This window comes from Loxodonta africana, chromosome 4, assembly GCF_030014295.1.
Source record: "Loxodonta africana isolate mLoxAfr1 chromosome 4, mLoxAfr1.hap2, whole genome shotgun sequence".
Classification (NCBI taxonomy): domain Eukaryota; kingdom Metazoa; phylum Chordata; class Mammalia; order Proboscidea; family Elephantidae; genus Loxodonta; species Loxodonta africana.
The window spans coordinates 74382038-74396612 of record NC_087345.1 but is presented as its reverse complement, the minus strand read 5'-3'; the positions used below and the strand labels follow the sequence as shown (position 1 = coordinate 74396612).

Genomic DNA, 14575 nt, shown 5'->3' with positions numbered 1-14575 from the left:
GTTATATGTAAACCCCATCATACCTGTGTAGTATGATAAAGAATGTTGCTGATATAATTTGTGTGAACTTCCTACTAGTAAACCCCTTAAATGTAACCTTCCCCCTTGCCCTTGCTGAGCAGTCTTGGTGGCAGCAGCCCTGACTGCTGCTTTCCTTGCACAATGAGATTTCCATTCTCCCACCCTGGTCTCTCATTGATTGGCTGAGACGAGTTGTACCGAGGAGACTCCACATGGCAACATCCTTTCTGTCACTTTCCTCAGAAATGCTCCCCTCTTGTCATCCCTGATAGCTCTGGGGCACAGTCACTCTCCTGCACAGCCCCAGGGGCCTCTGGGCTGGGGTGACACTGGGAAAAGGCCATCAAAGCTTAACTGTCCTATCAAAGGGCCTGCCCCAGCACTCCTGTCTGGTGAGAGGAACTAAGAAAGCCTGCCCAGAACCTTCCTGTGGCCCTCCTTCCTCCTCCATTACTTGGGAACTCTTTCCCTAGGGATAGCTTTGACCTGGCACAACTTTTCTTTCTATGTTCCAGGTGATCTTGTTTTGTGAGCAAGAACCTACTACCCAGCAAAATCTTTCTTCTGATAGTTTCATTTTTACCCCTAGTTTAATTTTCACTCTCCTGTGTACTATTTCCAGATAAAATACAGAGCACCCATTTTAAATTTGAATATCAGATAAACAGGGAATGACATTTCAGTATAAGTATATCCCTGGTGGTGCAGTGGTTTAGCATTTGGCAGTTAACCAAAAGTTCAGCAGTTTGAATCCACCAGCTACTCCTTGAAAACCCAATGGGGCAGTTCTACTCTGTCCTATAGGGTTTGCTATGAGTCAGAATCAACTCAATGGCAATGGTTTTTTTAATGTTCTAAATATTACATGGGACATACTTATATTGAAAACTTATTTTTTGTTTATCTGAAATTCAAATTTAAATGCGCGTCTCCTATGTGTATATATATACATACATAATTTTATTTTATTGCTGTATCTGGCAACACTAGTTCAGGGGAGTGTGTCCTTATTATCTTGACACAGTGGTTCTCACATCAGAATCATCTGGAGAGCATCTTAAAAATACTGGTGCCTGGGTCCCTCCCTTGGGGATTCTGATTTAATTGGTCTGAGGGAAGGTCTGGTTGACAGGATTTTTTTTGATGCTCCCAGGTGATTTTAATGTGCAGCCAGGGTATGAAACTGCTGCAGAGACAGGCATTAATTAATTAAATTGTCATAGCTACCACATTGTTGGATTTAGGCTCCCATAAGGTCTCTATGGAAACCCTGGTGGTGTAGTGGTCAAGAGGTCGGCATTTTGAATCCGCCAGGTGCTCCTTGGAAACTCTATTGGGCAGTTCTACTCTGTCCTGTAGGGTGGCTGAGTCAGAGTTGACTCAACAGCAGTAGGTTTGGTTTGGTTTTTTGGTTTAGAGTCCCTATGAGTTGGAGTTGATGGCAACGGATTTGGTTTGAAGCTTAAATTCTTTGAGTTTTGTTCTGCTAAAAAATGTCATCACTCTTCTCACTGCTAAGCCCAAAGGCAAACGTCAAGTAGATCATCGAAAAATGTCCTGTATGTGAAATGGTCTTCTTATTTTTGGTAAATGCAACAACAAAAACCCAAACCCACTGCTACCAAGTTGATCCTGACTAAGCCCATAAAGAGAGATGGCAAGAGCTGTAATATCGATACCATGGTAGCAAATGACTCTCCATCTAAACGCCTCAGGTTCTATAATAAATAACACAGCTAAGCACCTGTTTATTACAGGTCAGTGCTCAAGAATATAGGATCTGTTTTAAGCACACTTCTAGTTCAAGAGGATTTTGAACATAATTTTGATCAGTTCTCCCCGACCCTTGGATATCTGTCCTTCTTCAACTATTAGTTGATAGTCTGCAGAGCTAAAACTTACCTGTTGCTTCATTGCCTTGAGGTGGCACATTTAAGCCGCTTGGGTAAGTGCCTTATATTTGAGTCTGGTACTCAGTTTTACCCTGTAGATTAGCCTTGCCAACATAAGCCTTGATAGGAAGTGCTAAGGAAATGCTGGAATAGAGGTCCAGCCAAGTTAACAGTCAAAACTAGAGTGAGTGGGGAATAACATGCCTATGACAGAAACAGATTTTATAGAAAACGGTGTTGGTGGGTCAGCATTTGACATTGCTTTGTTAGTGGATGGCTCAGGGCAAAGTTCAGGGATGGAGATTTGGTGAGGAAAGATATTGTTAAAAATGCCATCCAAGTAAGTGTGGTAATGGAGGTTTTGTGACTACTGTTTATTATCTAATAAGAAGTTCCAGGAAACTTGTAAGGTGGGCGCAGTTGGGTACAGAATATAAGCTTTGGATTTGAAATTTGGCTTTGGTGATACTTGGCTCTGTTTTTGGGCAAACTACTTAATCTACTTCAACCTTTATTTCTTCATCTGGATAAGCACTTCTGGAATGTCAGAATAAAGAGCTCTGAAAATCTTTTTCTCCATACAAGCAAAGAGAACACTGGCAAAATAGTCAAAGTTAACTTTTTCATAACTCTGGAAATTAACCAGAGACTGGCAACAATCCAAGGAGTGTTTGTTAAAAAAAAAAAAGGCTGTATCTTGATAAGAATGGGGAGCCTTGTGGCATTTTAACATGCCATATTTGTTTCCCCCTCTCTCCATATCCATGGTAGCCTTGAACACCAATAACCTCACAATCATGGTAGTTCTGAAAATCAGTAGACTAACAATCACTAGAGGAGGCAGAGGAAGTTTGTAGCTTTCTAAAAAGCCTCATTCCTAGAGAATTGTCACTATTTGATATGCTGGGTAGCTCCCTGGAAAGGTCCTATCCTCAGGACTAGTCTATTTGACTGCTCTGTGTGAACAGCCCTCTCACCATGGCATTAGTTGAACCTATCACCAGAACATGGTGTGTTGAAAACCATCATTGACAACTGTATAACATTGTAGCTGCTTGAAGCAATTATACCATTTGAGGCTAACAAGAATGTTATGAATTGAATTGGGTCTCCTAAAAGATATGTTGAAGTCCTCACCCATGTATCTGTGAATGTGAACTTATTTGGGGAACTGGGGTTTTTCTTTGCAGATCTTATCAGTTAAGTTAATGATGCTACTATCCCAGAGTAGGGTAGGTCCTAATCCTATATGACTGCTGTCTTATAAAAGGGGACAGACATGGAAACAGAGTCACACACAGGGGTAAAATGCAATTGGGGATCTGTCTATAAGCCAAGAGATTCCAAGGAACACTTGAGACTAGAGAAGCTGAAAGAGACAAAGAAAGATCTTTCCCTAGAGTTGACAGAGAAAGAGAGCACAGCCCTGCTGATATCCTGAATTTGTAGCCTCCAGAACTGTGAGAAAATAAATTTTTGTTCCTTAAAGCCACACACTTTGTGGTATTTTGTTATGGAAGCTCTAGGAAACCAAGACAAAGGATGATCAAAAAGCTGAAAAAAACTGGGGAATGAGATGTCAAGAGGGCTTTGAAAAGCTATGACATGTTACTGGGGATCTTGAAGTTCTTGTGCATGTGCAGGGAAGCGCACATGCCCAGGAAAGACCTGAGAAAGCTCTAATTTCTCATCTCTGACTGACCTTACGGCTCTGCAAAAGGAGGAGGTGAAGGCTAAGGCAGAGTTGTAAATTGCCTGCTGGAGCCTGCTGGAGCACTGAAGATATACAAACAGCCACTTGGCAAAGGCAGAGAGACTTATTGGGTCAAGGCACTTAAGGAAATCTCTATTGAATCTTTTATCTGACCACTAAGTGAACTGAGCAGAGACTTCAGCAGCCATGACACATGACAAAGAATACAGACTTTACAGAATTAGTTAAGAAAAGTCATTAAACAACCACCTATGGTCACCACAACAAAACAAATCCTGGGAGGGGGAGAACCTGATTTCCAAGTTTGCCACATTATATTATTTAAAATGCCCAGTTTTCAATAAAAAATTATGAGACACACAAAGAAACAGAAAAATACACTAACCACTAAGAAAAAAAAAAAGAAGTAAAATAAAACGCTATAATAGAAACTATCTATCTAACACGAAAGAAGGCGGTAATGAAAGAATAGTGTGTGTGTGTGTGGTTGGGGGAAGACATGATGCATCAAAAACATAGTAAATAGCAGACAAAAATCGTACCTTATCAGTATTTACATTAAATGTTAATGAACTAACACTTCAATCAAAGGACAGAGATTGACAGAATGAAACTAAAAGAACATGATCCAACTATATTCTCTCTTCAAAAGACACACTTTAGACTCAAGGATTCCAATAAGCTGAAAGTGAAGAACTGAAAAAGATGTACCAAGCAAGCTGTAATCAAATATGAGTAAGAGTAGCTATACTACTACCATAGAAAATAAACTTTAGAGCAAAAATTGTTACTAGTGACAAAGAAGGACATTTTGTAATGCTAAAAGGGTTAATCCATCAGGAGAACATAACAATTACAAACATATATACACACTCAACAACAGAGCCACAAAATACATGAAGCAAAAATTGATAGAACTAGGCAGAAGATGATCAAGGAAATAGAAGACTTGAACAACACTATAAACGAAGTATATCTAACAGACATCTATAGAATAGTCCATCCAGCAACAGCAGAATACTCATACTTGTCATGTGCGCATGGAACATTCTCCAAGAAAGGACGATATTTTAGGCCATAAGACAAACCAATAAATTTAAAAGAACTGAAATCATACAAAGTATGTTCCTCCTTTGTAAAATACTTACCCAAGAGAGGAATAAAAAAACCCAGATCTCAAGTATCCAGCACAGAACCTAATACATAGTAAGAACAAAGTAAAGATATGTTTTCCTTTGCCTCATGGCTGGAGTGTGGCAAAGAATGGGTTACACCCCTCCTTGCACATTAAAAAAAAAAAAGCTTTGTATTTATGGCAAATTATACAACTGATAATGTCTTAGTATTGAAGAAATATAGTATCATGGCCCTGATGGATCCACCATCATTTGACTAAAAAGCTGAATGAAAGGCTGTTTCAGCAATAAAGAACTAGCAAATTTATAAACTGTCTTTAGTTTATAATTCAGTAAAACAAGATAAATGATTACTGAGCTACCTGGTTTTTCCTTAATGATAGGGGCCATTAATATTCATTAATGTTTGACTTTCTTCATTCATTTCACACTAGAGCGGCAAGGTCAGTATACAGTCTCATGAGTTAATTCTTCTGATCAAGCTTGACTTTGTAATACTTCAGCACAGATTCTAGTTCAGATGGTCTATGGCTGCTTTTCTGCAACAACAGCAGAGTTGAGTAGTTGTGACAGAACACATGGCTCAGGAAGCCTAAAATATTTACTGTCTGGCCCTTTACAGAAAAAAATTTGTTGAACCTTGACCTAGAGAATTAAATAATCCTTGGATGGGCCTGTTAGACAATATTCCAGCAAAGACATCAAAAGGCATGCTTTTGTTTTATTTCCAAGTTTGAATAGCGCTCTATAACTTGGCCAATCTTGTTTCATCTATATGCTTATATGCCCATCTACCCTTTCACTCTTCATATTGCTTTGAAGCAATAATGAGACATACATTAGAATATTTCATCCATAAATATTTCAGTGTATCTGCACCGTAATTTAAGGCATATGATACTAGTAATGATAGCACTTACCTTTTAAGTATGAGAACCACCACACTGAACTTTCCTTCAAATTCCACTGCACAATTGGTAGATTGATCGAATGTTCCCTGACTTGTGTTCAAAACTTCAAGAAATAGGAAATATCTTTTTTTTTCCAATCTAGCGCAATGAGAGTAGACATTTCACAATTTTCCAGAATCTTCCTCCAACTTTTTTTCTCACTAACCAAACTCACCAGGGAGATGATGTCGAATTTAGAACTGCTAAGATCACTATTTGCAGGTTCCACGAGTCCTTCTTTTAAATCACAGATGTCTGGTTACTAGCCACACAACTTCCAGCAAAGTTTTTAAAGGGTGTGAGGTGCCTTGGTTTGGGATATTTTGCTCTGCAACATCACTTTTCTTCCATTGTCATGCCAACCGCCATCTGCATTCCTTAGCAGTGCCTTGGATGTTGCTCTCTGAATGAGCTCATTTGACTTTACAGTGACTGGATTTGCAAACAGTAAATTTTAAAGACGGGGAAAGCAGAAAGATTAGATTTTTCTGCCTGTCTTCCAGGACTGCATTCAGACTTTCCAAAGCCCTGTCCATAGAGCAAAGAAAGTTAGCTGACTGGAAAATCTTGTCAGAGGTGAAAAAGACTGAAAATGTAGAGAGATGTACTGAGAAAGCAGCAGTCTTTTCAGGACCTTAATCACAGAAAAAGGCAACTAAAAATGAGTCTAATTGGAAGGAGCTCTGGTTGCTCAGTGGGTAAAGTGCTCACCTGCTAACTGAAAGGTAATTTGAAACCACCAGCCACACCGCTGGAGAAAGATGTGACAGTTCTACACTGTCCTATAGGGTTGCTGAGTTGGAATCGACTTGATTGAAATGGGTAATTGCTAGGATATGTAACTTGCTCTTTGGCCTGTCATTTAGTTATACGAAAAACCTGGGATGACAAGTTTGAAGTGTTTTGTAGACAGGGATTTTAAATTAATAATTAAAACACATACACACACATAATGATTTTAAAATTGTCTTGTTTTCCCTCATTTATAACCTAAGCTCTCAAGCAACACAGTCTAGGGAGACAAAGACCCACATGACTCTCCCAAGAGTCTTAAATGGTACAACATGGAACGGTGTTCTCATAAGTGGGGGGGTAAGGTTTACTAATGATTATTATAAACTGCACAAAGAAGCCAAAGCATAGCCATGGAGAAGACTTGCAGAGACCCCAGCGTGGCTATCAGTTGGAGCCTCCACATTTTTGCTATAAGCTGGTTTCCCCCCATCTCAGTCACCCTACCAGCTTCTATGTGGAAGATTATTTCTCTAGTTACAAGTGTACTTTCTCAATGCCATTTTCTTCCTTCTAATTTTTATTTTTAACCACTTTACCTTAAATCTCCCGGAGCCAGTTTCTCTATACTTTGTTTTGGTTTCTACTGCTGCGTAATAAACCACCCAAAACTTAGTGGCTTAAAAAAAAAAAAACAAAAAACATTTTATTTGCTCACAGCACTGTGGGTCACAGGAATTCAGGCAGGGCTCAGTGAGATGGTTCTTCTCTACTCCACGATGCCCGTGGCCTCAGGTAGGGTGTTTTGAACAGCTGGGAGCTGGCTGACCTCTCTCTTCCTGTGATGGCACGTGGAGTGACTCAACTGGGGCTTGAGGATCAAAGATGGCTTCATTCACAATATCTGTGTACTTTGGTTCTCTCCCACATGGCCTCTCATCATTCAGTACTCTAGTCTGACCTTTACATGATGGCTGGCTTCCAAGGGTAGTGATAGCTGGCACTACAAGACCTCCAGATACCTAGTCTTAGAAGTCTTAGAATGTCACTCTGTATTCTATTAATCAAAACAAGTCACAAGGCCAGATCAGATTCAAAGGGTAGGATACGACTCCACTTCTTGATGGGAAGAACAGTATTTGTGAACAGGGATGGGAGGCACTGTTGGCAGCCATCTTTGGAGACAATTTACCATACCTTTGGAGAGCTAACCTGATCAGCTACGTACTGTTCATGAGAGAATGCTAGAAGAGACTTCTTTATCTTCACAGGGAAACAATGACCCTATCTTCAAGCATCTAATCCAAGAATTTACTCTTTTCATGAGAATTTCTACTATTGAATGGGAGAGCAGAAGGCATCATAAACATTAGGGTACTAATGAAGGTGTCTTAGTTATCTAGTATTGCTATAACAGAAACACCACAAGTGGATGGCTTTAACAAACTGAAATTTATTCCCTCACAGCCTAGGAGGCTAGAAGTCTGAATTCAGGGTGCCAGCTCCATGGGAAGCCTTTAGCTCTCTGTTGGCTCTGGGGTAAGGTCGTTGCCTTCAATCTTCCCCTGGTCTAGGAGCTTCTCAGCAAAAGACCCCAGGTCCAAAGGATTTGTTCTGCTCTGGTGCTTCTTTCTGGGTGGCATGAGGTCCCTATCTCTCTGCTCCCTTCTCTCCTTTTATCTCTTGTAAGATAAAGAGTGATATAGGCCACACCCGAGGGAAACTTCCCTTATATTGGATCAGGGCTGTGACCTGAGTAAGGGTGTTGCATCCCACCATAATCCTCTTTAACATAATTTAACCTTGCCTCATTAACCACAGGCAGAGATTAGGAGTTACAACCCATAGGAAAATTACAACAGAATAGCATAATGGTGGACAACCACACAATGCTGGGAATCACAGCCTATCCAAGTTGACACACATTTTGGCGGGACACAATTCATGACAGAAGGTGAAAGTCTTGGGGAAGTTTTGCAATGAAGTCCTTCTAAAACGACTGTTTTCTATTCTGCTCCTCCTAACTAAGCTTCAGGTAAGCTAAAGTCTATTTTTAGCTTTCTTTTGTGAATTAATACTTTGATCATTTTAAACATTGTACTGATATTTTCTAGATGACTTTTAACTTCCTGGGTTTTAGAACTAAGCAGAATTAGCATTCTTTGATGCCTTAACCCACTTGTTAAAGTAGCCTTTCTCTTTAAGATGGTATGTTGTACTAGCACTTCCTAAGTGCTTAAGTGATTAAGGAGAGCCTGGACTCTCACCGTAAGGAGATTAGGCACTAGCCTTAGGATACATTTTGGGAGTAATTCTTTTCTCTGAATTTGTGCTTTTATTATACATGATATCCACGTAGTTCTTCTAGATGCATATTTGAAATGTATTAGCCCCTACTGCTAGTCCTGAAAAGGTTTATAGTGTTAGCATCCACCCCCTTTAAATTTTAAGTCTGTGTTCACACTTCATAACCCTACAGTAGGCCATTCCATTATCTGAAATGAAGACACTTCACAGCAGCTCCCCCTGGGCTTGAACTACTCTAGCTGCTCCCCCAGGAGACTGCAGCAGTCAGCCAGTCCTTGCTCCACAATAATCATATGTGATCAAAAGGCAACGATAAAAAATGCAGACATGTCGAAGGAGATGCAACAGGAATTGGTGGAGTGTGCTACTCAGATGTTGCTGAAATATTAACATACAGATGGACAATGTGGCCCATATCAAGAAGGAGTTTGACAACCTCGCCTGTCATTGCATCATGCGGCGGAACTTGAGTAGTTATGTGACACATGAAACCAAGTACTTCAACTACCTACTTCTACCTGGGCCAAGTGGCCACTCTTCTCTTCAAACCTAGTTAATGCATGGGTTGTGCCACACCCAGTGATCCATCCAACACAAGGACTGAAGCCTACATTCCAAATGATCAGAGACAGGAATTTTCAGTCTCGCTAAGTGAACATCCCCATCTTTGAACCTATATTGTGTCATTTTATATAGGGAATTATCTGTACTAGTTTGTTGTGGTTATAAAACAACCAGCAAAACAACTCATATTTGTACTTATTTTCTATTCCACTTTCCCCCTGCTTCAGGTTTTTTCTTTCCTCAAAAATCCATTCCTTTAAAAAAAAAAAAAATCTGTTGGAGGGAAAAAACACAAAACAAAGCAAAACAAAAACTTCACAGTGAGTTCAAAGAAATGACACAAAAAAGTTTTGCTAAAGATGTCCTATATACATATATATAATATTTTATTTTAAAATGTCATTGAGCATATACATTTCTTCAACTTTTTCCATGGAACATTGCACCTAAGTCTCAAAACACACAAAATAGATCCCCTTTACTAAACAGTTTTCATTTTTGGGTTACGAAAGTCAATGTTTCACAAGCACAACGCATAAAAGTACGTGGTTCTGAAACCATTTTCAGGCAGATTCTCTCATTCACTGTACGTAGGATATTTTTGGAAACCCAGACCATGGTACATTCCGTAAAAATGGTCTCCACCGTGGGCCTCCCTGGGTCTCCAGAAGAAACAAAGCAAATGGAGGCAACGTAGGGGTGAAAAAACACCAAGACTCCCCAAACACAAAATAGAAGATTGGGAGAGCGGAGGACACAAGGCTCTCCTCCTTCAAGTACGTCACAGTAAAAACGACGGCACATTTACAGCCTCATTTGGTCACCATCTACCTGGTTGCTACATGAACACAACTCCATCTAAGACGTATAGGGAAAAAAAAAAAAAAGCTATTTACACAGATAACATTGTAGATTGAAAACAGCAGTACTCCTCAGACCAGCACTGAAACCTGACACAGAGCCATGATGCTCACAGAAGGGGAAAGTTGGTTGCTCACCTAGTGTCCTTCGGAAAATCCCGGTGTACACACATATGCTGGAATGCCCACATAAAACCAAAACTTCACTCAGAGAGGTGGGCTGTGGCATGGAAGCTGCAACATTTCTCTGCAATCCCCAAAATCCAATTCCTCAAAAATCCAAGTTCCTAACATAAAGCTAATCTATCATGTGGCCAAAGTCTGTTTTATTTTCTTCTTTGATCTGGTAACTTTTGAGGTCAGCCCAGCTGTTCTTTGCATAGACAATGACTCTCAGACTGTTCTTTCCAAGTGTCCCTAGAAGCACTAACCTAATGAAAATAGAATCTCATAAAAGCTTAACATCTTCACCTTGAAAACAGTGGAGCTCATGGATCACTTAAGGAAAGGTCAGACCCTCAATCTGTGGTAGAAGGAAAGCACTGACCACCTGTAGCCTTAGAAAGAAAGTTGATTGGCAGATGCGAAAGGAGGTGAGGGAGGTGAAATCAAGAAGAGAATCAGAATTTTTAAAGATGTTGGAGATTGTCCAAGATCATCTCCATGCTAGTGCTCTTGGTCAACCAAAACCCTGCCTGAACGGCCAAGACCTGAGGCCAAATCTGGGTACTGGGACTCTCATTCCTGCCCAACAATATGTACCTATGGCTGCAATTCTCCCCAAGAAGTAAATGAATGCTTAGAGAAGGGAGGAAGAACAAGAGTGGGCAAATCTAATTTCACACAGCTTCATGGAGGTATGTTGCTGGGAATTTAAAAATTAAATATTCCCAAGCCCTCCAAAGCAGTAATACTGTGGAAAATAAGTAAAATTCTTATTTTTTTTTGGCTTTGTCATATTAGACAGCTGAGTACTTGACCTAGCTACACTTTCTTCTCTCCCTGCCCACCCCCAAAACAGCAGGTAGGTATGCAAAACCACCGCAGAACATACTCTCTACATCTCTGACTGCTGACACTGCTAGATTTCAGCTGTTACAAGAACAAAGCTTTAGTTGTAGAACTTTAAGGAGAGGAGTGTCACACCAAGTAGTCTGAAGGGTAGGGCCAGACCAACAAAGAGATTTAGAACTGAAACAGCCTTTCATTGAGGTAGTAAGTGACCACACGCACCCCAAGACAACTCTACAGCCTTGACTAGGAAACCAAAAGCTTTCTATTAAACACAATTTTCTCTGGGGGTATTAGGGTGAGCAGATTTGGCTACAAGTCAGATACACAAAATTTCAGAACCACATACAAATATCTTTTGCAGAATTTTGAGTGTGTTGTCTTTTGATCTTTCCAGGAATGCTCCAAGGGCCAACTGGTTATGTAGATGCAGTTATTTCTCTGAGATGGGTGACTTGGAGCCTCGGTAAAAAATAAAGTCAACACAGAGTGAGCTCAATTTATAGAGCAATATGAGTGTTGGACAGGTCTGCTGCGGCATTCACAAATCATTTTTTCCATTTTTGACCTATTCGCCTCATTTGTAATCTTCCTCCCATGCCCCAAGCAGAAACATGGCTTGAGCATGGTACTAAGATCTTTCCACCCAAGGGTGCTTATTTTCTTATGGCTTATGAGAAAAATTCCTGAATACATTTCTAACCAAACCCAGTAGGATGAAGTGCTTAAGTTTTAAGGTCAATTGAATAAGGGAGTTTCAGAGTTTTGTCTGAGGCATGCCTTCAAAATATAAACATGCAAACAAACAACAACATAAAAAACAAACCCCTGGCTATTGGGTAGATTCCAACTCTTTGCGACCCTACAGGACAGGGTAGAACTGCCCCACAGGGTTTCCAAGGAACTGGATAGATTCAAACTCCCAACCTTTTGGTTAACAGCCACAGTGGTTAGATGGCTATCATGACAGCTATGTGGTATCTGCACTAAAGCTCTGACTCTAGCAGAGTCGGACAAAGTCTGACATGAATAGAACTAGAGAAGCTTAAGGTGGGGCCCAGACACAGGCCCAAGAAAGGAAACAAATGCAAGGCGATGGGAACACGGGGAAGAGGTGATTGTGACTGCAGCTTCCCAAAGAAGAAGGCTCAGGTCCTCCACGGAAGACCTTCTCAAGTTTCCAGTTTGTACATGACTTTGGAAGTCCAGGAAGGAGCTGAAAGTTGACCACACTGCTGTAGGATGCCTGAGTATTTTCCCATTGCATCATATTCTGCCAGGGAAGCAAATGGTTTACCACAAACTTCTCTCCACAGATATTGAGGTGGCTAAGATTTGCTTAAGGAGGAGGGAAAGTTATCAGATGAAAAAGATTCCTGGCAATAGAGTAGTCAAAATTCTTCTCAGGCAACATTTTGGCAAATACCTGGCGGGGTGGGTCCCCACAGCACTTCACACGCCTGACAGGCCACCATTTCCATACTGTGGGATGAATTCACTCCAGAGTAGAAAGTCTCCAGGCCTTTCTTAAGAAAATACCTACAATTTTAGGAATACAGGAGATTTAGTACCTTTGAGGAAGGGCTCTTATCCTTTCATCTCTGGGGAAGCAACTCAAACAAACATGAGAATCGGAATCGGCTCTCCAGCAGTTTTTGGGATCAATTACCGCTTATTGGGTTGGAAGAACGTTTTAAGTACACAAAACTGTCAAAACGGTGACGATACCATAGCAGGCCTGCAGGAAGAAAACTTGGAAACTGGACATTGCTCTACAAGTTCCCCAATGTAGAGCAGAGCAGCAGTCTGCCCAAGAGATAGAAGTGATTTCTAAACATTTACTTTCTGATTTCTCCTTGCAGACAAACAGCAGGTAGATATGGTGTCCCCTGTTTCTACAGCTGCTGCTGCTTCACTTGTAAGGACCACTTGGAGGTGGAGCTACAGTGAGAATGGGGGTTTCAGTTCTTGGGTAGCAATGACATGATGCCCTGCAGAAGGAAAGGAAGTATAGCATGAGAATGATCAGTCAACCCAATTCGAATTCCCTTTTATTGAAGGACCTACACCAAGATGATGGCGAGAGTAGAAGCATTGCTTTGTGGCATTTTTTTGATACTTCCACTTTGTTTGGAGTGGGCATGGGGACAGTCACGGCTCATAAGACCTGCATTCAGAACGGAGGAATGATTCTCAAATGAAGTATGGAGAACGAACTGACAGTAGGAACTTCCTATACCTCTGCTATATTAAACACTGCTTGACATATGCCCCACCACATAGCGGGTGGGGGAAGCCCAACCACTCCAGAAATGAAAACCCAGACTATTATAGGGAAACCTCAAGCCATAACTAGGGGAGCTGTTAAAGACAATAGAGGAACTGTTGGTCCAGAGAAACACGCATATTTTTATGAAAACACACTAATTTGGTAAGAAAATGTAACTCAGGGACAAATTCAGTTATACAACAAAGACAGTACTCTGTTATGCAGGGCACTGCTCCAGGTGGCTGCCCGAGGTTCTGGGGACAGCCTGGGTTGGAATTTGACACACAAATTTCTCAGCAAGGAGCTGGAAAGTCCCAGGCCTGTTCTACGGAAAGGAAAAAGTAAATATTCAAGGAATGTCAAAAAAGGAAAAATCCTGCCTCAACCCATCATCATCAGAAAAAAGAGAGAGGGAGATAAAGAGAGATAGGGAGATAGAAATGTTCCCTGAAATAAAATCTCACGCTTACTAGAAGGTGGATGCTTGTACTTTCTGAGGCAAAATCTCCAACTTTCCAATGCAGCAATTTTAACCCGTAGAGAAGTCAGCAGCTTGACCAGCTGGAGAGTCTTCTGCCAGTTACACCTGAAAATGGCTGCACCAGCTACTCTAGATAAAATAAATATGTTGTATGTGTTCAAAATAGGCAGAAGGCCTACTAGGAGGCCTATAAAAGGAACCAACAGAAACACAACACGCAGTAGCAGCCTCTGTGTTTTGCTCTTGTTGATTATCCAGACCTGTTACTAAAGAGGAAACTGAAACCCAAGGGTCATCTGGAAGCATAACCAGAGGCCTTTTGGCAGCAAACTCCTCACCTATCCTATCTGGACTGGGAAAAGATCGCATCACCTGGAGCTCCACCTGGGTACTTTCCAATCCTGCCCCACAAGAGGCTTCCCAGCTTTCTTCCCCTCAGTCCTCCCAATATCCTGGTCTGTTTTCATGACAGTTTGTTTCCATGTATTAAAGGAATGACATATACAGAAATGTCGTCCCCTGAGCCCAGTCGGTCATTAGATATTCGCCATCCTCTGTCCTTCAGGACGCCCCGGGCACGCATCACCAGGTCCTGAGCTGCCAGTGTGTACCTGTGCAAGGAGAAGAGGGAATACGAC

At 41.1% G+C, this 14575-nt stretch overlaps 1 protein-coding gene and 1 pseudogene across 3 annotated transcripts in view; one reads left to right on the top strand and one right to left on the bottom strand.

Annotated features, from left to right (window-relative positions):
* The first annotated feature begins 7224 nt into the window (after positions 1-7224).
* Positions 7225-9309, top strand: LOC135231297 (dynein light chain 1, cytoplasmic-like; annotated as a pseudogene).
* A 369-nt stretch (positions 9310-9678) lies between these two features.
* The window catches only part of PPM1H (protein phosphatase, Mg2+/Mn2+ dependent 1H), a 328683-nt gene continuing 323786 nt past the window's right edge, over positions 9679-14575 (bottom strand). For all 3 annotated transcript variants that reach the window (XM_064283939.1, XM_064283938.1, XM_064283940.1), the window contains one exon: positions 9679-14548. In XM_064283939.1, coding sequence (XP_064140009.1) covers positions 14474-14548 — 75 coding nt within the window. In that variant the 3' untranslated portion in view covers positions 9679-14473. The remainder of the gene's footprint in view (positions 14549-14575) is intronic.